Source organism: Harpegnathos saltator, unplaced genomic scaffold (genome assembly GCF_003227715.2).
Source record: "Harpegnathos saltator strain DR-91 unplaced genomic scaffold, Hsal_v8.6 scaffold51, whole genome shotgun sequence".
Classification (NCBI taxonomy): domain Eukaryota; kingdom Metazoa; phylum Arthropoda; class Insecta; order Hymenoptera; family Formicidae; genus Harpegnathos; species Harpegnathos saltator.
This window is the reverse complement of record NW_020230327.1, coordinates 166,873-190,799: the sequence shown is the minus strand read 5'-3', so window position 1 is coordinate 190,799 and position 23,927 is coordinate 166,873. Positions and strand designations below refer to the sequence as shown.

Sequence of the window (23,927 nt, the reverse complement as noted above, 5' to 3'; positions counted from 1 at the left end):
ACATATAAAATGTAACTGCGGAGAAAGGTTTTATAAAATTAAATAGAGTACATACAATTTATTATATATTATTTTCTCTCAAACGTGTTAATATATTACATACAATTATATATAAAAATATATTGCAGACAAGTTTCATGAAATAAATCAAACACTTATAACTACGATTTACAATTATAAAAAGAATGTACATACAATATATTTCTCACAATTTCTCCAATTGTTACAAGAGACATGTTAAAATATCGTCACGATTAATGAAAGATTTAATTAGCAATGATAAGAATAATGTTTGATGGGCCAGTGTGTTTATGATTATGACAAAAACGTAGTTATCGATCACGAGTCTCCATCGAACTTATTGTTATTCAACTGACGTTTCGCGGATGTGACAACAATTTCGGTGTCTTCAAGTTTCCTTTTCACACTATTCTCGCTCAAATCTGGCTTGTTGATCTCTCGATACAAATTCTGCGCGACATGAAAATCTATATGCTCGCTGTATCTCATTACAGATATCATCTGGCCACATTCAGTACATCGTTCCAAAAGCTCGCTCGAGTCGGTCTTGATCAAGAAGTTATCTAAAATGGGGCTGCGTCTCTTTCCTTTGCCAGCGACTTTGGTCTTACTAGGTTTTCCTTTCGCCGTTTTCATTGGCAAGTCGCGAGAAACCTTCACGATCTTCTCCTGCTTCTTGTCGCGCGATCTCGCATATAATCTAGCTTCCTCTTGCAAATCGGGTGGTAGTAGAAGCAAAATATCAGGATCCATGTCGTCCAGGTTTGGAAATATCTCTCGCAGTAGCTTCGAAGGATTATGCGCGGTGCTTTCCTCTCTGAGCTTCTTCTCGGAGGAGTTCTTCGTGTCGTTGCTAGACACTAGAGTGGGCGCACAACTCGATGACGGTTTGTCCTGACCGTTCTCTCGTATCCACGAATCTGAATTACTGTTATCATCGGTGTCATTACTAGTATTTAGATTATTCGCGTTGGATACGATTGATTGTTCGCTCCGCTCTGATTCCTCCGCAGTATCGCTATTTTCGTCGACGTTCTCGTTACAATCTTTTTTATTAGTCTTGAATATATTCATAAAGAAGGAACTTTGAAAATCGTTATTATTGATTACCATACTTGACATGCGTTTATTCCTTAATTTGGCTTCGTCGTGTTCGTTGCACACCTGCATCAGCTTGAAAACTCTCCTCGATGTGGGCGAATCCTCCATGTTCGTGTTTAACGAATTATCAATAATTCTTTTGTTACCCTTTCTCGTCGCTTCGTTAGTTGTTTTGACCGATTTTTCGACCATAGTAGTCTCAGTGTTTCGAACTGGCTCTTCCTTGCCGTTAATAGTAACAGGCTTCTTCTTTTCCATTTTTGGAGATTGATCTTCTTTGCTATTAATGACAGCGAAAGATTTTGCTTCTACTACTTCAGAATTCGATTTGAGATTCGTCTTATCTCCGGACGAACTTGTAATTTTCATTTGATCGATCTGAGGACTTACTTCACCGTCATTCTTCGACTTAACAGTGTTGAAGAATTTCAGGAAACTACCACTCTCCTTCGACGGTACAAATTTGCTGGCAACAATACCTATGTATGCCACTGGACACTGTGTCGATTTAGTGATAACGTCTACACATTGGCTTGCCATTTTTTCCGGCTTGTATGAGTTCAAAATAAGTGAGCGAGATTGGGACACGGTACTTCTGTTCTGATAGTAATGATAAGAGATGGTGAGCAATGTTGCGCGTCGTTGATTTTCTATGAGATCCTGCTCAAGTCGCTCGCAAACTTCTGCCGCTAAATCTCCGGCCCAATGTTTTAACTATGCATAAAAGATTTTTCATAATATTTCCACATTATATATACAGTTTTCATACTTTCATGCAAATAAGTCGTATTATACGTAAATCTTTTTATATATTAAATTATTTCTATATTAATCAGCTTACCACTTCCAAAGAAGTAATGGCTTGTTTTCCAGGAAATTTCTTACATGCTCCGACGGACTTCGATAGCAATCTATTGGTGACAGGCTCATTGTCTATGCCTCGAGCAATATTATACAACCATAATCTGAAGAATCACAGTTATACATTGCATTAAAATTACAAATCGTTTATTACGTTTGTTGAACTTGGTTTATAGCCACAAGAACTTTGGATCTACCCTGTTTTCTCGTCAAAATGTTTTTGCAGTTGTTCCAAAGAATATTGCATTAAATCCCCCATAACATTACAACCAAGAGACTCAACTACAACGTCACCAAATTTCCCACCAAGGTTTCTGACTTTTTTCACCGACAGCGTAGAGTAAAGACTTGCAACAGCTGCTTCGGGCAATATTGTTTGACGATTCGGTTTATGTAATCCGCATGCTAATTTTGCTAATATCTGGAAATTAACGGAGTTATCTCAAATTAATGAGAATCAACGAAATATGGTGCACAGGCAGTTTCGAGAATATTGCAAAATGAATAGAAAATTATTTGCAACCTTGTTCTGTGATATTCCAGCGGAACATCTGAATCCAGTCTCGTTGTATATACTAGCTCTTATTTCTTCAACTATCATACCAGCTACAGCAAGTTTCTGTGCCTGAATGTCATGCAATTCCTTAAAAGAGTCCAATATCCATGTCTGTAGCCCTTTGTGTCTCTCCTCTATGGAACAATTAATATATATAATATCTAAATTACTGATTTAAAACTAATACAATCTACTGGATATTATAGTACCTTCATCACTTTTGCCAATTTCAGAATATCCCACTACAAATGTATTTGCAAGAGATGATATTAGTTCATTTGAGGAGATCTTATCTAATCTTTTTTCAACAATATCTGTGATGTCAAGATAAGCTTCATCAACACTAGCACGTTCTATCACATTACAGTGTTTTCTTATAACTTTAATAACTTCATGACCAGCTTTCCTATACCTATGTGAACATTATATATGTTTTTAAATGTTTAATACATAAAATATTGCAATATATAAGTAAATAATTAGCATATTGAAAAGTATGTTTTATTCAAAAATTTTGCTCTAATAGCTAACCACTACCTGGTTGTGTCTGCTTTCCCACGAAGACAAGGCACACTGGCTAGAACTATATCTGGACATTTCTCTTTAGCTTCTTTGCCTCTCATGTGTCTGGTTACTCCAAAATTTCGTGCTTCATAATTCACAGCTATTATTCTGTAAATGATAAAAAATATTGTTATTTATATATTATCAACTTATCAACATAATCATATATTCAACTAACAAGTATTATATTTATAATAAAGATTGGTACATTCTCTCTTTCTTTTTTCCAAAAGAATTATACTAAATTCTTTTGAAGAGCCAAATTAATCTTAAAATAAATATATTTAGAAAATGCTCTTTTAAATGAAATACGATTATTAATATCTTATCGAAGTAAAATTTAATGTAATAAATATTTTACCCGCCCATTTCCCACTGATTATATTGAACCACAGCAAGCGGTTTTCCCGCATATTGCGGTTGTAACTTTGTTTCCACTTGACAGAAAAAGCAATCCATATCTATCAGGACAACGATCCTGCCTGGGTTAACCATTTTTTAAGGATTTCCTCTCACAAATTTATGTTCACTTAAAATAATTATAAAACTTCATTATTTTCTAGTCAACTAATACGACAACATCGGTATTATATGTGACTCCATTTTATCATGATGCACCTTGTTGATTGTGTACAGGTATGGTTGAGTCATATGGTGTTTACATATGAAACAGCTATAACGATAAGTAACTGTAAGGTGTAGACATGTAACTGCACTGTATGTAGAGCCGATAATTGGCTGTAAGCGTTGGAGTCGTGATATTGCAAATGTGTCGATCTTCGTAAGAGAACGAACTTGTCGAAAAGAGAAGAATTAAAAAGAGACACTCTCTGTCGAGCGTCGAAAGGGTTAAGTCGAAATATATAGTCTGTTCTTTTTAGCTGCACTACTAAACTGGTGCAATAAGTTAAAGTGAGAAAAAATATAGTTGTCTCATTCTAACTTATTGCACTAGTTCAGCAGTGCAGCTAAAAAGAACAGACCAATAGTCTTATCGAGTAAAGCTGATAAAGCTAGTCAAATTAACGAATCCGTTGAGGTCGTAATTAGGTATAAGTTTAATCGTGTTCATGTTTAAATACATTTTATTGGTGAGAAGCTGTGCTGTATAATACATTTCCTTTCTGGTCTCCTTTCGCCGTACGATACATCCTGCTACGTCTTATCTATACGAGAATCCTGATATCGATCCTTGAAAATCGAGAAACTTCTATAAAGGGACAACCTGACACCTCTAAAGTAAAAGAGAATTAAGAGAGAAAGCCCTTACACAACTTTGTTAAATTTATTCTGTCAAGCTACTCTAGATTGTATTAAATCTATTCGTCCTGATCCTAAAGAACTTGTCAACTAATGTAAACTAATCTAATGAGTTAGAATAAAACAGAATATTCCTTCTTCTTATATATTTAAATAGTCCAGAAATTAAAAAGAAAAACAGATCTATTTTAGGCTAAATAACAGATATAATAATACTATAATACCCTAATATTGGCTCATTAAAATAACGGATCTATTATTTAAAATTACAAGTATATATATCTAAAAATTATATTTAAAATAACAGGTCTTTTATAGACCCCTTATTTGTTCGTCAAAATAACGGGTCAATATCGCTTATACCCTTTATTTTTGCAAACTTGAGAAGTGTTTTGAATCTCGGCTAAATTTTATGAAAGCCGGTAAACTGTGGTTTGAATCTTGACCAAAAATTTTAAGTTTTAGCTAAGTTTTAAACCACAATTTACCGACTTCCAAAAAAATTTAGCCAAGATTTAAACCACAATTTATCGGCTTCCAGAAAATTTAGTCAAGATTTAAACCACAATTTACCGACATTTACAAAATTTAGCCAAGATTCAAACCATTTCAGCAAGTTCGCTAAAGTGGTTTGAATCTCGATTAAAAATTAAATTCATTTTTTAGTCGAGATTCGAACGACCACAATAAACGAGTCCTTTAAGGTAAAAAATATAAGAAGACCCGATAATTTTGTGAACTAATAAAATGTTTATGTTATTCATTAGACTTATTATTTTAATATGCCATTAAAGAGTTTAGTTTATAAAATTATTAGATTATTCTTCTTTTAAGAAGCTAATAAACGGAGTAATTATCTGTATTAATATAATTATAATATTAATATAATTAATATTCATCGTCTCCATCTCCTTCTTCCTTTTCCATGTCCATGTCTGTATGTCCCAAAAATTCAAAATTCGCTATAACAGCTGCTTCTGTATCTGATATCATTGCTTCTGCTATAGAAGATGGCTGTTGCTGGAACAATAAATCATATATAAATGTGTAACAGAATCGTAACTATCGTAATGCAGCTTAATTCTCTTAATTAAGTTCGTATTTTACCTTTTTCGGATGTCCCCCGGAGTATAAGACTTACATCGGATGATACTTGGCTGTTCTGTGTTCCCTAATTTCCATTTAATTATATAATTAACTGGAGTATTCATTTCATCTGAGTCTGTATTATTATATGTCCCACCGCATATATTTCATTTCTCGCCTTTCATCGTGAGTGTACAGAGTACTCTGTATGTACACTGTGTACAGAGCCATATATTGAAGAAGAAGAAGAAGTCTACGAGTCACTACGCAGGCGTGCTCCACAGGCGGAGCAGTGACTCTCATTCTTCTCGAGTCGGGATACGTTCCGAAAGTTGCAAAAAAACGGTCACAAACCTTTATGTCCGCGACCGTACAGTACGCCCATATGCGTATGCGTATATGCCTATCATCGCTTTCGATTGTTTTACAGGCGTATACGACATCGCCTAAAGCCCGTATTAGACTATGGATTGGGATTAAGATTGAATTGAAATTTGACCAATTGGGAAAAAGAAAACAATCTCAAATATTATAAACTTAGTCCTGATTGGTTAATTTTCAATCCAATACTCAATCCCAATCCGTAGTCTGATACGGGCTTAACCATACCTGCCTCTGAGTGTACACCTTTCTACCTAAAGCCATACATCGAATGAACGAACGAGCAGATAATACGCGAAACTTACACCAAAACTTTTGTGGTTCTGTTTTGTTTATTCATCACATTACATGCATGCATGTATGTTGTTTCGTATATAATCGTGTCCTACTCCAAAATTCGATTCGTCCGTTGTTGTAGTGCATGAGGACAATATGCCCAGTAAAAAGAGAAAATACAACGCTCGTTTTCCGGCGGTAAGCGAACACATTTTTCTTGCAAAATTTAACACAGCGACACCGATAAAGATTCTTAAAATTTTCTTGTTTGGTACTTATATTTAAATTTAACTAAATTTTAAAGTTTTCTTGAAAAGAAAGTGTTTTTTTATCGTAATTAGCATAAGTTCACTGTTAAAGTAAGGTTAACTTTTTGTGTCTGTTGTCAGGGTCGTATCAAGAAAATAATGCAGACTGACGAAGAGATTGGAAAGGTTGCACAAGCTGTACCGATCATAATTTATATCCTTTTTAATTATATTTCTTACAATAAACAGATAGATTTTTATAAATTTGGCGAATATAACATAACTTCATGTTTAACATACGAGGGTAGTCCCAGAAGTACCTGACCTAACAAAGAAAACACAAAAAATTTGGGAAAAAATATCTTTATTTCTCTACATAGTCTCCTTTTAGCTCATATACTTTTCCCAGCAATATTCAATAACTTCGATACCTTGTTTATAGTGAGAATCGTCGAGCTTCTCAAAATAGCCATCAAGCCACCTTGGTCCATTGTTTTGACTGTTCCTTCGTCTCAGGTGTGAAGTGATGGACCCATGTTTCATCCATGGTTATGAATCGATGCAAAAACTTGGCTTTAATGCTGCAAAACTTCGCCAAACACTCAATTGAAACATCCTCACGACGCTGTTTTTGTTCTATCATAGCACCCATCTTGTGCACAGCTTTCTCATGTCCAAATTTTCAGTCAATATGCGATGTACAGCACTTTTTGAAATGCCTACCATGTCTACTAACTCGCACACTTTCAGTCGATGGTCATCCAATACCATTTTGTGGATTTTCTTCACCATTTCTGGCGTGGCACCTTATTTGGTCGACCACTGCGATGTTCATCTTGGCAGCTCGTACGGCCTCGTTTAAACTCTGCCACCCAATATTTTACTGTTGTAAACGAAGGAGCAGACTCTCCCAGAGTAGAATCTAGCTCCGCTTTGTTATTGGTTGGACTGAGTCCTTTCAAATGAAAGTATTGTATCACATAACAATGACCAATTTTTTTCCATGTTTACAAATTCACTGAGAGTGTTTACTATTGATGGCTGCCAAACAAATACTAAGCAACGTAGCGTCGTCAAACTTCAAACTTAAGTTTTATAAGGTTGGTACTTTCTACCATAGTCGTTCTTTTCAAACAACAACCGCTATCTATATGTCAAGTCAGGTACTTCTGGGACTACCCTCATATTTATGTTATAAACTTTTCCTTAATAAGATTTACCTAGGACTTTAGAACTGTTTGTACATTCGTTGCTAACCAAGGCCATGCAGATAACAAGTGCCAAAAATGCCAAGACTCTAAGTCCAACTCATATGTAAATAAATAGTTGTATTCAATAGAGTTATTAGTTCAATAAGCATTTAATGATCTGAAAAATCTGCAGAAAATATCCCAGATAATAATCACCAAATGCTTATTGAGTCATTCCTTCTGCTAAATGCAATGATCTCGGAAGTTTACCTTAAATGCTTTAACTAAAACTTGTACACATCTATTTGCAGGAAGCAATGTATCATGTCAGAGAGTCGATTTGATTTTTTAAAAGATTTGGTGAAATCTTTGCCTGATGTACCAGCACCTGACGATGAATTGCCTACTCCACCAGCAACTCCAGCAACAACATCAGTAACAACAAGCACAGCAATAAATAATGCAACACATTCAGAAGTAGAGTAAGTCCTTTATAAAATTTTATAATCATTGATTTGCTAAATTGATAAAATACATACCATCTACAAGGTATATACAAGATGGGTTTCTTAATTACATATAAGTTTTTGTATTACTTTCTTCACAATGCTTTTAGATAAAAAAATTAGTGACTTGCACAATTCACATGTGTGTGTATGTGTGTTCTATGATTATGTAACTTATATTTCTTTTTATTATTTAATTCATGGTATCTTAATCACTATATTTTCATATATTTATAGACATCAAAAGCAATTGGACTTACCAAATGCAAATCACAAATCCATGAAAAATAATGAAGAAGTTACTGCAAAAGTATCCCCACAAGTACCACAATTTGAGATGTCTATACCTGCGTCCTTTCAAATGAGTCAACCAAACTTTTATATGGAACTCAATCCTACTAATTTAAGTGAAAGCACAAGCAGTCGAACGACATCAAATTCCACTTATACTGCCGGCATCGATGAGGATTATGACACATAGTAATCACCTCAAGTAGATTTTAGGATGTTAAAAATCTGTACTGAATGTGGAGTATGATTAGCAGAAGACAATAGTGATAACGCGCTTATACACGACAGCGCCGATTTTACAATCACTGCGTTCGCCTATCGATTAGTGCTGATACGTTTGCCTTGAAATTATTTCTTCATATTTATACAGGATGGTTCTCTGGCACTAAGTGAGATAGATGTGATAATATTTAGAAATATAAAAAAATAGTGTTAAAAATCAATTAGTGGAAGTGTAAAATAATTCTAATAAAGTTTTATTTTCTTTGAACAAATGCGTAATGTATCAACTACAATGTATTTCACTTTAAAGAATTACAAACTTTATATAAATGATGATTCTTCCAATCATTATTTACAAAAATATGTAAGTCTTCTGTGCCATCCTGCATATAATTATTATGTAAAATATCGAAATCGTTAAATTTAGTTTTTCTATCGGAATCCGATATTTTCACATAGATTTCGTATATATATATATATATATATATATATATATATATATACACACATACATATATATATATATTCTATGTATACAATATATAGAACGTAATATGTATTATTTCTTTTCTGCGGTATCTTACGTATTTATATTGGTTTATGGAAATAATATGTAAAATCGTGTTGCTAAGAGCAAAACGATTCGGCCGACACTGTTAATATCATGTGGTATAGGTGGTCACTGACACATTGTATAATCTTTACATTATACCTATTGCGAAATCATTGCCTCGAAACATTGTTACCGTTATTACGTAAAAACAATCATATTTACCTCATTAATTGCAGTGTTTGCGTTTGAGCGAGGTAATATTAACAGGAAGCGAAATGGACGATTAATCGTATCAAACGAAACGCCATTCCGTTTAATGGATATTCTCTGTAGCTGTAAAGAGATACATCTTTCTTCTTTCTTTTATTTGTACATATCCATGAGTTTTGCTGTGTACAGAATAGTGTTGTCGTCTTTTTCACAGCTTTATGAATATTTTCGAGAAAATACATCACTTCGGTTAGACTATGCGGTTTAACAAATGGTGTATTCGAGTGACATGGGTTTTAACCCACCCGGGTCGATTAAACCCAGCTTCATGGGTCGAACATGCACAGGTAAGCTTTATGATTGGCTAGAAAAGATTAGATAGCCTTGTGACATCATTAATCGACCCCGGGTGGGTTAAAACTCGTGCCACTCGAATATGCCAAGAGTTTCGTCTCAAATAACACGATGATCTCACAGAGACGAAAAAAAATTCTTTAGAATTAGAAAAATAATCTTGCGCGGGAACTTCGTTAAACTGCAAAGCAGAAGGAATCGAATAACAATGTAAGCACGCGAGAAAAGACTCGAAAAAAAGAATCAGGAAAAGCTCAGGACTTCTCGCACGCGCGCATATGAAGGAAACTTTATCAGACATTTATAATGCATGTACATGAAAGAAAATTGGCATGAACTCGAATAATCAGTTCCGGAAATCTTTACTACCTTTCTGTCGAAGTACATACACGCGGTACAACGCTGTATGATTGACTCGGCTCGAGCGACCAAAATGATATTTTCAGCGCTTTTGATGAAACGGTCGATGAAACACGTGTCATATATAGTACGAGAATGTTCAATAAACACACGTGTGACTTTCGTTACGATCTGTACATAAGTCAATCGTGTCGAACGCAAAAACAAGCAATTAGATAAATAGTTCGAATCATATATGCATGTATATGTATACGTATATATATGTTCTTCGAGTGTTTTCATATCTTTTTCTCCGTTTCACTATTCGTCACCACATAACACATTGTAATAAAGAGCTTATACTATTTCAATGTTTTTCTCATTCGAACGAAACCGAGCCGCTATTACGCGCAGAATAGATTTTGCTCTTTAACACGTCTCGAGATGCGCATAGACACAACAGCGTTTCTCGAACTTGAACTTCATTGTGAAAAAAATGAATGTAAATTGCTACGTCAGCGAGACGATCTTGCATAGTAATGCAAATGCATATTTTTATACATTTCGCTAATGTATCCCGCGTTTAAGCGAAATCCGCTTCGAGCAACAAATATACTTTGGAAAAGCAAGAGGAATACAAAAGAGCGGAGGATTAGCATGCGAATCGACTGCTTGATCGAGAAGCGGCGCAGCGGCTTGATCTATCTCTTTCTCTGTTTTACACGGCTCCTCGCGACAACGCACGTGTACGAGCCAAATCGCAGCTGTAATTAGTCATCCGACACATTTTTGCGACTATCGGTCGTCACGTCATTATCGCGTCAGCGTAATTTTCGTTCCGCTCAAAAATTCCGCCGGTGATATCGCCAGTTTGCGCGTAGAATTAATCTCCGCATGCCCGAGCCGAGATTATGATAATTTTCTGCGGATTGACGTAAACGACGACGCGAAGAGGCGTAATCTCATCCGCGCTCATTCGGAAGCGCGCGCGGATATGTGTGTATCGCTTCGATGTGACCTTAGTATCGCTGACACTGTTTTAGATCCTCCGTGTCAACGGACAAAAATATGTAATATATTCGTACGTGAGTAACCAACGGACGGATAATAATGCACGGAGCGGATGAGAAGGGGTTTTGCAGAAACGTGTCTGCTTGTATCGTGGAAATAGATTATTTAGACACGATTGCAGTCTGCGTCCGCGATTCGTCCGAAGAAAACGCAGGCTATATTACCCTGAAGCAAGAGCGTAAAGAGAATTGTGCGATCGCTTAAAAAAGGAGGAAAGAGAGCTCTTCTTTTCTCCTATGAGAATACTCAAAGTCGTATTTTGAATCTTTGCGATTAAACGTTATTTGCTCGGTTGTTCGGTCGAGTTCTAAGGACTTTTGCGTTTGCTCGATTGCTCGCGTTTGATCGCATTGTAAAATAGTCCGGTGAGTGCTCGTTCTATTTTATTTTTACGTTGTACGTCGCGTGAATCTTTCTGATGCGATTACAATGGCCGCGTTCAGCAAAAAAAGCTGCTTACTAAGCGCTTAGTGATTATCGTTCCTGATTGATTCATTCCCCTGGATTCGTTAAAGATCTAAACGAATACTCCAATAGAGTATCTGTTGGATCTCATAGATAATAATCACTTTTTCTGTTGAACACGACCAATTAGTTGGGAATGCATATTTCTTAATGACTTGTATAGATTGTCGATGATTAAAACATTGGAAAACTTTATTGCAAAAGTAAGCGCGTAATATTGGCTGGGCAGATTCATACTCGTCTGTTTATAGCATTGAAAAATCAACGTGTGACATAATTTATAACATGTTTTGTAACGCAAAATACATGTATTCGCGAGTATAACGTCGCAAATATTGGTAGGCTCGGTTCATTGATGAAATGACTACATGCTGGTATTTCGTCTTGTTGAGTTGCGGACTTATCACCCTTACAAACGGTTTGTTTCGGACACGTGGGTTACTGCCACCGTTGAACGATCCTAACGAAGTGCTGGTAAGCGGAACCTCAAAGCATAATCTATCATGTACCTCTAACTCGAACCTTGTCTAAAACCGAGGCTTTACGCATCTCATTACATTTACGAATTAGTAAATTTAATCATTAATACAAACACTTGTTTTATTAAATTGTCAATATAAAAAATACGTGTAATAATTCAATCGCTAATTGCCGCTGTACCTTGATATATTGCTGTTATTCTTCCCAGCGATCGGCTCTCGTTAGTCTCTACGTTTCTACTTTCTCTTCTACATCTTGATTGAGTAGCTTGTAAAGTTAAAGCTCTGTTCCAGTGATTTGTTAATAGATTTAATTATATCCAAGATCGAAGAAGCACGGTCAAGGCTAAGGAAACCTTTAATTTATGATTTAATGCAATTATGTAGCTTACGAATCTATTTAGAATGAAGCTTTTCGTACTTACAGAGAAATGTCGTGAACGAGAATGGCTATCCATTCGAACTTCATCATGTAATAACTAGCGATGGATATATATTAGCTCTGCATCGGATACCACCCAGTCATCCGAGAAAATTATACGGCCCACATCACCGAGCGGTGTTAGTCATGCACGGATTATTAGGGTGTTCGGCGGATTGGGTGGTAACGGGTCGAAATCGTTCACTCGGTATCAGATCAACTATTTGAACGCGTTTTAACTTAGACAATAGTTAAAACAAACATCTAATATCTACTGTAAAAAAAATCTTCCTTTATCATTGTTAGCTTTCCTTTTATCTGACCATGGTTATGACGTATGGCTCGGCAACATCCGTGGGTCCACCAACTCCAAGAATCACACGGAACTCTCGGTACAAAGCGCTAAATTTTGGGACTTTAGGTAATGCAAAGTTCCGAAGTTGCCATTTTCTGTTTTATCTTTCGTGTTTATCTATATAGACCTAAAAAACGCCACATATTAGATATTAAATATATTATATTAAAATTTCACATTTTTTCAGCTCTTCACTTTCGCAATCGCGAGAAATGATAAAGAATCTGTTTCGAGATTCTTTGTTTCACCAAAATTTCCATATAGTAATCAATTCTTTTCTTTTCCTTTTTTCGCTTAGCTGGCACGAAATTGGTATTTACGATACACCCGCTATGATAGACTACATATTGGACTATACCGGTCAGAAGCAACTCTTCTACATAGGCTTCTCTCAAGGAACAACGCAATTTTGGGTGCTGATGTCTCTCAGGCCGGAATACAACGAAAAGATCAAACTCATGTCCGCTTTAGCTCCTGTCGCTTACATGGGACACATCAACGGACTATTAAAATCTCTTAGCTACATCGCTTATGTTTTCAAGGTAAGTAAAGATCGGGTAACACTCACGTTAAAGCATTCTCTACAACTTGAATTTGGATAAACAAGAAGAACGTAAGCAGTCAGAATAAAAGCTATTTTTCTAAAATGCCTTTTAGTTTGTGTTGGAGATCGCAATTCTCTATCACACACACTATCTTGTACCAAAAAAAAAAAATATATATATATATATACATTATGTAATGAATTAAATCACATAAAATGAGGAAACATATATTTCCACTGTTCGTTTCAAACAGTATATTTGAACTGAAGTAGATTTCAAATGCTAAGTATGTTCGATATGTTTGTATTAATCGTTACTCGCTCGACTTGGCAGGCATTTTACAAGTACACCGGATATTTCGAGGTTCTATCAAGCACGTTCATGTTGAAAGGCATAGGATACAATTTCTGTAGGAAAAATATGGTAACTCAGCCCATTTGTGAGGCATTAGTCTACCTGATTGGCGGTTTCAGCAATGGAGAATTAAATCATGTAAGCTATCGAAACAGTAGAAAAGAGTGGCGGATTATAAACTGAACGAAACGCACGAATTCTACGAAGACGATTGTATCGATTAAATCGCGCATTGCATATTTCCAGGTGGACATGGCGACATACATGCAATTCTCTCCCGCGGGTTGCTCGTTTAAGCAATTGGTTCACTACGCGATGGGCGTTCAAAATCCAGGTATCGATTGGCGATTAATCATACGCTCATGTGAGAACGAGATTTCTCGATTGATCATTCATGGGCGTGCGCTATTTATGTACAGCCCATTTTCGTTAGGCAGATAAATTATTCTTCTTTTTCAGGGCATTTTCAGTTTTACGATTACGGTATGGTATCAAACTTTAAGAGGTACAATCAAATCACGCCGCCTGAGTACCCTGTGCACAAAATTACAGCACCAGTAAGTTTATACATCGGTTTGAACGATTGGTTGGCTCCTCCAAAGGTAAATCAAAATCTCCCTTAATTTTTCCGCGTTATCGGGATAGGTCAAAACTATATTACATTGGTCGATTGTGCGAGGAAAACTTTCTCATCTTTGCGATTACGCATAATCATGCGTTGGGTTCAGTCTTTTATTTTACTGTAGTGTATTGTGAAATTTCAGGACGTGGACATATTGAGCAAAAAATTGCCGAATGTCGTGGACAAGTATACGGTGACATTAAAGAAACTAAATCACTTCGACTTTCTGTACGGTTTACATATACGAAGCCTTGTTTATAATCATGTGGTTGAAAGGATGAACTCCATTCCGTAAGAGTAAGACGAGAAGAGATCATCAGACTTTCGTTTGTCGCTCTGTGGTCTATAAACTATTTCGTTTAATTGTGATTTATATGTTATCAGATAATTCATTAGCATTCAGTGATCTTTGCCTAGTCGAGTGCTCATAAAAGTTGTATCGCAAACACGGGGAATCACCGTAAGAAGACACACGATTACGTTAACTAATCTTCTCAAGTCAACTGATTGCACAACTTTATCTCGCGTTCTCGCGTGTAATCACACAAACTTTGTACATTATCCGCTCATGCGTCATATACAACATATATATCATACCAAGACATAACGTTTTTGTGTCTCTCTATTCCTTTTTCTTTTTATTGGGAAAGAGAGAGAGAGGGAGAGAGAGAGAGAGAGAGACAGAGAGAGAGAGAGAGAAAGAGAGAGAGAGAGAGAGAGAGAGAGAGAGAGAGAGACACTTCTCTGTGCACAAGTTATTGATATTTACACACACACAGTCTTACGTGTATCATTTTTTATTGTACCATGCGGTTTTATACACTATTTGTGAAGATTGAATGTGATTATATTCAAAATATGTAACTGTATGCACATTGCGCTGATACGTTGATGAACTGAATCATAGTGAAATTGTAGAAGCCGAGTGGAAGCCAGTGGAAGATGCTGAAACAAAATAAGATTTCTAGGACTCTTGGTCGAAATGCTGGTACACGCAACACATTCAATCTATGAGACTATCGATCAGTGAGCTCGACAAAATACTATTCTTTTTAACGTGTTGCTCTTTTCTTTTCTCTTAGCAAAATTAGAATGTACTTTCTTGATTCTTAAGTTGTTGTATTAGAAGTACAAATTGATTCATTTCTCAATTGAATATAAATCCATACACTCAACTCAGGTTATCCGAATTCAATATGTTTGCAGAATGTAATTGTATAACGCTTATTTGTAAATATATAATTATATATATTTAATTTTAATATTAAACGTGCGGTAACTTAACATTGAATGATGACGAATCTGTCGTGTAATTCACTGTACAAAACTTGCATTATGTGTGTGTCTGCAAGAATCTATAACTTTGATATCTAAATCATGATTGAGAAATTAAAGCTTGTTTTTGTGTTCGCTTTAATTTCTACAGACTTTATACGCATAATGAGAAAAATAAACGAATAGTCGTCTATCGACATTTTTCTTTCTACAAATAGTACGTTCCTTCAAAATTTTCCGACAGAAAACCAGTTAGACTTTCAAACTGCACTATTTTTGAATCTTTTCATCCTATAATTTATATTCTAGAGGAGCGCTGCCTTATAAAGAGCAATCGGAAATTTATTACTTAGTGAACTTTGGGTATCGGCGCAATATGACAGCATTATAAAATACGTTGTTCATATATTACATTATCTCAATTTGCATGAGTCAATTGTGGACTTGGATATCAATTATGCGAACGCCATACATACTGTGGACTTTAATGTTAAACATAATACAGAAAAAAGAGAAACCGATTATCACATTTCGATAAACTTAATATCAATAAACGAAGTTTATTGAAACAAACAAAGATTCGATAAGAGTTGGATATCTCGATGCTGAAAAAGTAGCAAAGTACAAATTAGAAATAGAAATTTTTCCAATGACTCAATGTATCGATCAGGAATCATTACTGGTTCTGAGTTATATTCCTGAATTATAATTATATAATATTGTATAATATACACAGTGTTTGACAATTAAAGGCGAAACATTTGTGTGCCGTCAGAACGGATCAAAGTGAATCCATGGGATAGTGGATTTGTGCAGTTAGTATCATATGTTACCAAGAGATCATCAAGAAGATTCAAATCATTTTTTATGAGATTTTCCGTACGCTTATTCACTAATATTGTTTAATTAATATTTCTTAACAGTTATTATTGCGAAATTTACAAGATAGGATTTTTCTATGCAGCTGATCTGGATTCGGTTTGATCTGTTCTACTTACAAACAAGCGTTTTGCCTTCAATTATCGGACAGCTTGTACATTATATAATATATATCACACATTTATATACATTTTGAAAATATGTGATAAAAAAGTACATGATAAAAAGTATGTGAAAGTATGTAATAAAAAATTCTTATGTTAAATGTACGAAATTCAGCTTATCGTTATTGTGCATGTATATATTATACGAATTTAACGAATTTATACTACTATCATTTTTTTTATCATTAACGACTACTTTCCAGACTTTTTTCCATAAAAAATTAATGCAAAAGGAAAAGAACTAAAAATTTTACATTTGATGTCTTATTACCTTGGTTTGTTTCAGTCTATCACACTAAGTCTATCACACTTCAAGGACATTATAAATGACAAGATGAAATTAATGACAGCCAATTATAAATGCTCCTAACGAATTTAATTTTGGCATCGCATTATGTTGTTCTTAATTCTTATAGATAAATCATAACATACCTATCACATTTTTCATGGTATAACTTAAATGTAGTTGAGTAAACTTTTGATTGTAGCTTAATGAATTGCTATTGCTAAATCCTCAAAGGCTATTGAGCAAATTTCACTATTTGTCAATTATCTATTTTGTGATAACAAATTGTCATGTACTTTATGCATATTTTTCTAATAACGTAAAAGATGCATCTCTATCAAAAGCAAAGCACATAAAGAAAGAAACGAAAATGTAAGAATATTCTCTAATTTCTACTCTTTATTTCACATGCAATATAAGAAAATAAATATAAAGTAATAAAAAAGAATAAAAAATAAACATAAAAAATGTCTGTGTAAGAAAAGTTATATAGTATCATAAGTATAATTCAACTAAAAAATCCAAGTTAAATTATCAACTAATCTCTTTCTCAAAATGACAATTTTGTTTATGCATAAAGTATATAATCATTAATATTGTCGTCTTAATTATTCGTAAAATTACCAAAAAAAAAAAAAAAAGAAAAGCTTGAACGAAAAATTTGTACAGAATAATCATGAGAAGGTATATGTATCGAGAGTTTCTTCGCGTTTTAAAAAAGGGAAAGAAGAAAAGAAAGAAAAACATATTCCATCACTATGTACAAGCAGCGAGCTTATGTACTGCTCTTATGAAACTGGTTAAGGCTATCAGAATGAATGTACATACAACCTTGGCTCGAAGTTGTGAGGATCAGGCTCAATTCCTGTACCGATGTGACGACTTCTTACCGTCGCGATGACCTGACCTGGATCGCGATTTTCTACTGCGATCCCGAGACCTCGATCGGCTCCGTCGCCGGCTCCTGGAAATATAAGATCTCGATCGCCTGCGCGAACCCCTCGAGCGGCTGCGCGATCTTTCCCTGCCGCCGCCGCGAGACCTTGAACGTGATGTCGCGGTTGTTCTTCTTCGCTTCCCATGCGACTTGCTGCGGGAACGGCTTCGTCGTCTGTCCCTGGAGCGTGAACGGGATTTCCTCTTGCCGCGGGAGCGGGAACGCGACGACCACTTCCTGCTGGCGATAGTGGTGGACGCTGATCTGGAGCGTCGGCTACGGGAGCGCGAGCGCGACTTGGCGCGCTTACGGTTGCGCGATCGTGATCGATGTTTCCTGTCGCCGCCGCCATCACCGCTAGACCTGTGATTGCTGGAGGACCGTGAGCGGTAGTTCTTGCGCGACTTGACCGCCGATCTCGAACGTGATCTTCGCTTGCGCGAACGTGCTTCAGAAGAGCGTGATCTGGACCGCCTGGAGGACTCGTTCCGCGATTTGCTCTTACTCTTGCTTCTGGATTTTCGTCGTCGATGATCTCGCTCGCGCGATTGCTGCCGCTGTTGATGCTGCTGCTGTTGCTGCTTGGCCGAGCGTTTGTTATTGGTCTTCTTAGTGGACTCATGGCTGCTCGACTCGGAGCTGCTAGCCGAGTCGGAGCTGCTCGACTCGGAATCGGCCGATCCCGAGACAGTGCTGTTAGTTTTCGTCACGTTGTCGGTCGGCGCATTATTCTGCGTCGCCATTGCAGACGTCGCCGTCGCCGCTTGTGGACTTTGGCCATCGCTCGACAAAGTTTCGGATGCTTCTCTCTGATTATTTACCGTTTCTTTTTCATCAACTAAAGTGTGACGTGACGGAGTTACACTCGATTGCCCAGCGGCCGCATACGGTTGTGTTGTCTGTCAAAACATACCTGACTCTCTGCAGCTAGTATTACCGGTATGATTTTCCTGTTGCTTATTATACTGCTCCTCGTAACGCTGCTCTTCCCGCTCATCCTCCTCAGCAAGCCGCGCCTCGATCTCCTCCTCCGTCTTACGAAACGCCTGCTGCCTTCGTCTCACTGTTTCCTGTGAGATTGATATGCAGGTATTTATTTCTTCTCGAGGAAACATATTCTTTGAGCATATAGCGTGAATGATGATGGGCTTGTTCTTTATTGTTACACTTCTTGGTCCATTTAACAATCTTTTTATTTTCTTCTCTCTCTCTCTTACAAATGTGGAGGAAATATAAATGTATAAATACATTTGATATATTTCCTCCACAAGTGTGGATATATCAAATGTATTTATTTTATTTACAATAGATACATTTCAAATGTATCTATTCTATTTTAAATTCCATAATGCACTATAACTCAATGCAGCAATAAAGGACAGATCTACCTTGAAAAAGGAAAAGGAAAGTATGTTAGAAACCGCAAAAAGACATACAAAGTTCAGGCATATATTTTGATACTGAATATTGATATTTTGATGATGAGTGAGAACAATAAAGATATATAAACGAGGAGATATAAAAGTGATGGAGGAAAACAAAATAAAAAAGGAAAAATTAACACAAAAATAAAAAAAATAAATATAATGAACATCTTTAAAATGTATCACACAGATTTATTGTTTCATGTAATGAGCCTTTAATAATAATTATGAGAGTATTATGAATTAAATAGAATAGTTGATGTGGGAAAAGAATCAATTAGAAAATAACAGAAATACATCGAATGAAAAGAGAAACAGACCATTAAACGTAACCACTTTTTGCCTCCTTAAGAGTAATTCATTAAAATGCTCACCATCAGTTCCTCGTCGCTGTCGTCGTTCTGAACTTGCTCGCCCTGCTCTTCCTCGGAATCGCTGTTACTGTCGCCGTAGATGCCCAGACCTACGGCATACAGAACCGGAATTACATCCGCTCCCTATGCGTGACACGGCTTTCTCGGAGTCGAAGTGGCAAAAAAGAAGAAAACAAAAAGAACATACGCTCGGCTCCGATTAATTTTCGCAGCCGCTACTTTCATTGAGAAATGTCCTGAGACAGAAAGCCAGAGAGACGGACGTCTCTCTCGCGGTTGTAGTGATAAATCTCTACGACCGAAATGGTTGTACAATGTTAACACGGTTAACGCCAAATGCGGCGTGCATGCGCACAGTAACCCGTCTTTCTTTCATTTTTTTTTCTTTCGTTCTTTTTTTTCTCTCTGTGACGAGTTACTGCGCGTTGTTTCGAATTCGGCTGTTCCCTAAAGGACGCCGTTGGGCGCGTTGGTTACGCTATACAATGTCGAGCGTACTCACCGAGCTTGCGAGTGATCTGAGCAAGAGGGGCCATGTTGTTGAGGGATGCGACGGGGATCTCTCCTGCGGGGACTTACAATACACACGCATTTAGTAACCAATCGCTAAAAGTGCTACCGCACTGAATGAATTGAATGGCTCCGAATTGGCTCATTCGTGGGAGCGAATCGTCCCCCTCGTCCCCTCGTTTCCATTTCTCTACCTTAAGAAATCTTTACAGCATTATTCCACACTTACAAGTCGAACTACGGTATTCTATACGCAGGTAAAAGACATTTGCGGAGACAGCGATCATTCTGCACGCGGATTATAACAACGCGACTGGACTCCACGGGACGGAACCTGACGGATAGAGAAGTTCCACGAAGCTTCACGGGAGACGTTAAAAGGACACTTGTAAGGACTGGATCGCAATTAACGGTAAGTTTCGATTATTCGAAAAGCTAAGCGGCGATATGTGCCCGTGATGTAAAATATGTGGGTATACGAGTTTCCTACTTTTAAGCATTGCATCTGAAATATCGTGGGCCATTGTAATAGCCAAGCACATCTTAGCCGAAATAAATACCGATTATAGATTCTAAAGAGTGTTTACGCCATGGAATAATGAATATATATCGAAGTGTCTTTCTTACATTTCAAGATACGACACACGCGAAAATGCGTAAAAGCAATCACGGAAAGGAAAAGATATACCTTAAGATACACGCAAATCCCTGAAAACGCAAAAAAAAACCAACAGGATGTCACCTGAATAATGTCTGATGTTGCCTGAATAATTAAGTCTACGCATTAAGGAATGCTCTGTTTAATACTCTCAAATTCGTATTACACAATCGCATAGCTTGGTTGCAGTATGGCGCGAATAAGTTCACTGAATTGGGCTCCGCGCGCCGACGAGCGAAAGTACGGAAATTCAATCGGTTAGTTCTATCGTGTGTATCTGGGGTACCTTTGGTACGTGCGTGGCTCCAAACATCTCTGCACACCGCACCGATCTCTTCATTCGTCACTTCCAGTAGTATTTCTGTCAATGACCTACGTACCTTCAACATCTGTAAAGTAAAAGTTGCGATGATCATCATATCTGATAAATATCAATCATTAGTCGATTGTTGTCAGTTGTATTAGGTTGATTTCGAAGTATTTTCCACGGTTGATCAATGTTTCTGATAAAAATGTTCTTTTAATCAACCAAATAATTTATCCAGGTTTTAATTAACTTTCAAATCGAATAACTTATAACAAATGCATTTTGCCATATTTTCAATGTTAATATATAGTTAGAATGCGATGAATTTTCTTCCACTTACTATATTTTGCATGATCTCCTCTCGAGAAAGTTTCGGCACGACAGGAGGCGCGCTAACTGCGGCAGTAGGACTTTCGTCGGCGACCACATGAGATTCGGGTGAATCCGCATCTCTGAATCGCGACTTTCGCGGTCGAAGCACAATGTCAGGGGTGCGATCATAACTTTTTTCTACAGATTGTTGCCCGCGCACATTACTCGTATCAAACTCCTGTTCCGTTTCTTTATCCGAGTCTGAATCCTATAGCACAGAAACAGCAACAAACGCTGTATAATATGCATATAGTGAAACTCACTGCCGCGTCACAAAAATCACGTACAAATTTGCTTCTGCTGGGATTGAGTACAGCGCGCGCCTCGTCTTCGGCCTGTTTACGAGCCTCTAACTCCTGTTTCCTGAGTATCTCTAACCTTTCCCTTTCCACAGCTTTTTGCTTTTCTTTTTCCATTTTTTCCAGTCCTTCTCGGAGCCATGCTGGTAGCTGTCGCCGCTTGGCAGCATCTGTATGTACACATGACACAAATGACACGTAACATATTATGTCATATGTCAAAGCTTTCTATTGTCTTTACCTATAGTTGTAGTGGTGTCCTCCTCTGGAGTCTTTTCTCTGTCATCTCGACATCGAGCTGGATCTATCCCTCTCATATGAGATGCTCTGTTCATATGTCTTATACCCTTCATGAAACCAGGTGGCTGTGATGGTACTGTATTAGGTGGCTCTCCAGACCAATAAGCATTGGTAACCTGAATAAATAACCATTTAATAAAATACTTTGCTTGAGTATGATTCATTTAATGCTTGGCTATGATTTTTAAGTATGATTCATTTAATACTTTGGCTTTCACAATAGAGTCGATAGCACCGTTTTTCTTTATTATTCCTTTACCTGATTATATGATTGTGCAGGAGATACTGAATTGTATGAATACATTGAAGGTGCAGGTGGAGGTGTATTAAAATCAGTAGTAGTAGATATTGTTGGAGCTGGTGGTATTACTGGTACAGCCGGAAGTCCAATAGGTTTCCCATCAGGACCTACCGTGACACCAGGAGGAGGTACTCCACTCCATTCCCAGTTTCCTGTTCCAGATGTTGAACTGTTCCAATTATCCCACTGATTCCATTGATTCCAGGCTTCTGTTAATATTAATATACAAACAGTATCATATAATGTACCAAAGGGATGTGACAACTAATTAAATACTAATAAAACTAACTAATAAAATTAACTAATAAAATATAATTTCCTTTTATAAATCATTTTATATTAAGAACTTATAAACATCTGTTATGTACTGTTAATAATGAAGTCATCAAGATTATATGTTTTTACTTACCTGATCCACTGATATTTGGAGCAGGTGGAGCAGGAGGTACATCGTCATCTTTAGTATCCATGTCCATGGGTGCTTCGCCACTGCCGTCATTTCCTGGACATATGGTATTAATAGCAGGTGGTGGTGGTGCTGGTGGTACAATTGTCTCTTTCATTTTTATCCATTGTTGTGCCAGTGCTGCCCAGTCCACTGTTTCCAAAGAAACAATCAGTTATGGTTCATACATATATAACACAAAGTTATACATTGCTAAATTATAGCATAACTGTATACAAATCAGGTTACCTTGATCATTACTCATGTTTTGATAAGCAGAAGGATTAAGAGCCCACTGAGTTGGATAATCTTTCCCCTCAAACATTTCACCGCTCATCTTCATCAACAGCTCTGCAGAGAGCGGGGAAAGAAGGGGAGAAGACAGAGAAGGGAAGGAGGGGGGAGAGAGAGAGAGAGAGAAAGAGAGAGAGAGAAAGAGAGCAAGAGTGAAAGATAAGTCCTTAATTCAGTAGTGTAATCAATCTATTGCCAAAAAAAAACATATTCTAATCATTTTAGCCCGTTAAAGCAAATTCCAAATAATTAACAAAAGCGTCGCCCGACTTGTGCGACAGGAGAGTAGCATCCCCGCGCTTCTTCTGATCACTCCCGCGGCGTCGATCGATGTTTTAATACAGTCTTTGACGAATGTACCACGTATGTAGCGTGAGATTTTTGGTCAACACTTATGCACTATGACACAATTAATCGTTTATTGCTAGCCGAATCAACTGAAGCGATTGGACTTCATTTCGATCAAAATGACCCGAAATCGAGATGAAATTCTAGCAGCACTCCCGGGAATATTTTAGCGGAAAGGTGTCAAACATCTTGCCGATTCAGCCTGATCTTAGCCGCAAAGTATTGTGGGAACAGTCTGGCCATCATTGGAATATTATTTCCTAAATACTATTTTTACACAATTATTAATTGAGCTGGGTGACGATCACGTAACTTATTCTTAGGAGTGAAAAGTACAAAATTTTATGTATAAAAAGACTCATATTTTAATATCTCCATAAAAAGTTACATGGTCGATAATAGAATTCTTGATTGAAACAGTTT

General features: G+C 36.8%; 4 protein-coding genes and 1 long non-coding RNA gene across 8 annotated transcripts; 2 read left to right on the top strand and 3 right to left on the bottom strand.

Moving 5' to 3' along the window:
• Positions 1-129: 129 nt before the first annotated feature.
• Positions 130-3,957, bottom strand: DNApol-eta (DNA polymerase eta). Of its 2 annotated transcripts, XM_011146983.3 has the most exons (8): positions 3,722-3,957; positions 3,465-3,632; positions 3,077-3,211; positions 2,749-2,951; positions 2,507-2,673; positions 2,181-2,404; positions 1,964-2,087; positions 130-1,836 (listed from the first exon to the last, which is right to left on the bottom strand). In XM_011146983.3, exons 2-8 carry the CDS (start codon positions 3,596-3,598, stop codon positions 340-342), a joined length of 2,484 nt encoding a protein of 827 aa, XP_011145285.1. In that variant the 5' UTR covers positions 3,599-3,632; positions 3,722-3,957; the 3' UTR covers positions 130-339. The 2 variants fall into 2 exon arrangements, with proteins under 2 accessions (XP_011145285.1, XP_011145283.1); XM_011146981.3 differs by lacking the exon at positions 3,722-3,957 and having other exon boundaries at positions 3,465-3,694.
• Positions 3,958-6,087: 2,130 nt separating this feature from the next.
• Positions 6,088-8,932, top strand: NC2alpha (negative cofactor 2 alpha). The gene is made up of 5 exons (XM_011146984.3): positions 6,088-6,304; positions 6,496-6,568; positions 7,575-7,668; positions 7,856-8,026; positions 8,288-8,932. The coding sequence occupies exons 1-5, from the start codon at positions 6,263-6,265 to the stop codon at positions 8,529-8,531; spliced, it is 624 nt and encodes a 207-aa protein (XP_011145286.1). The 5' UTR covers positions 6,088-6,262; the 3' UTR covers positions 8,532-8,932.
• A 158-nt stretch (positions 8,933-9,090) lies between these two features.
• Positions 9,091-15,020, top strand: LOC105186640 (lipase 3). 2 transcript variants are annotated; one of them, XM_011146987.2, is made up of 9 exons: positions 9,091-11,455; positions 11,898-12,029; positions 12,462-12,663; positions 12,762-12,876; positions 13,109-13,352; positions 13,689-13,847; positions 13,956-14,043; positions 14,169-14,311; positions 14,474-14,626. In XM_011146987.2, the coding sequence occupies exons 2-9, from the start codon at positions 11,916-11,918 to the stop codon at positions 14,624-14,626; spliced, it is 1,218 nt and encodes a 405-aa protein (XP_011145289.1). In that variant the 5' UTR covers positions 9,091-11,455; positions 11,898-11,915. The 2 variants fall into 2 exon arrangements, with proteins under 2 accessions (XP_011145289.1, XP_011145290.1); XM_011146988.3 differs by lacking the exon at positions 9,091-11,455 and adding an exon at positions 14,716-15,020 and having other exon boundaries at positions 11,916-12,029; positions 14,474-14,628.
• On the bottom strand, positions 11,974-12,526 carry LOC112589454 (uncharacterized). Its single transcript, XR_003113563.1, has 3 exons — positions 12,460-12,526; positions 12,216-12,390; positions 11,974-12,040 (listed from the first exon to the last, which is right to left on the bottom strand). It is a non-coding gene; the product is annotated as an uncharacterized LOC112589454 (long non-coding RNA).
• Positions 15,021-15,112: 92 nt separating the features above from the next.
• LOC105186639 (arginine/serine-rich protein PNISR) lies at positions 15,113-23,733 on the bottom strand. 2 transcript variants are annotated; one of them, XM_011146985.3, is made up of 12 exons: positions 23,112-23,733; positions 22,827-23,015; positions 22,376-22,626; positions 22,058-22,232; positions 21,805-21,986; positions 21,486-21,725; positions 21,125-21,227; positions 20,173-20,244; positions 19,671-19,759; positions 18,786-18,942; positions 17,767-18,710; positions 15,113-15,276 (listed from the first exon to the last, which is right to left on the bottom strand). In XM_011146985.3, exons 1-11 carry the CDS (start codon positions 23,203-23,205, stop codon positions 17,794-17,796), a joined length of 2,469 nt encoding a protein of 822 aa, XP_011145287.1. In that variant the 5' UTR covers positions 23,206-23,733; the 3' UTR covers positions 15,113-15,276; positions 17,767-17,793. The 2 variants fall into 2 exon arrangements, with proteins under 2 accessions (XP_011145287.1, XP_019698541.1); XM_019842982.2 differs by having other exon boundaries at positions 22,529-22,626.
• Between the last annotated feature and the right edge of the window lie 194 nt (positions 23,734-23,927).

Excerpts from the sequence above, each read along its gene's own strand:
- DNApol-eta (XM_011146983.3), bottom strand. The coding sequence starts at position 3,598 with ATGGTTAACCCAGGCAGGATCGTTGTCCTGATAGATATGGATTGCTTT. Across the intron at positions 3,212-3,464 it reads AATCAGTGGGAAATGGGCGG|AATAATAGCTGTGAATTATG; the intron begins GTAAAATATTTA and ends TATCATTTACAG. Across the intron at positions 1,837-1,963 it reads CCATTACTTCTTTGGAAGTG|TTAAAACATTGGGCCGGAGA; the intron begins GTAAGCTGATTA and ends TTTTATGCATAG.
- NC2alpha (XM_011146984.3), top strand. The coding sequence starts at position 6,263 with ATGCCCAGTAAAAAGAGAAAATACAACGCTCGTTTTCCGGCG. Across the intron at positions 6,305-6,495 it reads ACAACGCTCGTTTTCCGGCG|GGTCGTATCAAGAAAATAAT; the intron begins GTAAGCGAACAC and ends GTCTGTTGTCAG. Across the intron at positions 6,569-7,574 it reads AGCTGTACCGATCATAATTT|CTAGGACTTTAGAACTGTTT; the intron begins ATATCCTTTTTA and ends AATAAGATTTAC.
- LOC105186640 (XM_011146988.3), top strand. The coding sequence starts at position 11,916 with ATGACTACATGCTGGTATTTCGTCTTGTTGAGTTGCGGACTTATCACC. Across the intron at positions 12,664-12,761 it reads GGGTCGAAATCGTTCACTCG|CTTTCCTTTTATCTGACCAT; the intron begins GTATCAGATCAA and ends TATCATTGTTAG. Across the intron at positions 13,353-13,688 it reads ACATCGCTTATGTTTTCAAG|GCATTTTACAAGTACACCGG; the intron begins GTAAGTAAAGAT and ends TCGACTTGGCAG.
- LOC105186639 (XM_011146985.3), bottom strand. The coding sequence starts at position 23,205 with ATGAAGATGAGCGGTGAAATGTTTGAGGGGAAAGATTATCCAACTCAG. Across the intron at positions 22,627-22,826 it reads TCCAAATATCAGTGGATCAG|AAGCCTGGAATCAATGGAAT; the intron begins GTAAGTAAAAAC and ends TAATATTAACAG. Across the intron at positions 18,943-19,670 it reads ACAGCGACGAGGAACTGATG|GAAACAGTGAGACGAAGGCA; the intron begins GTGAGCATTTTA and ends TCAATCTCACAG.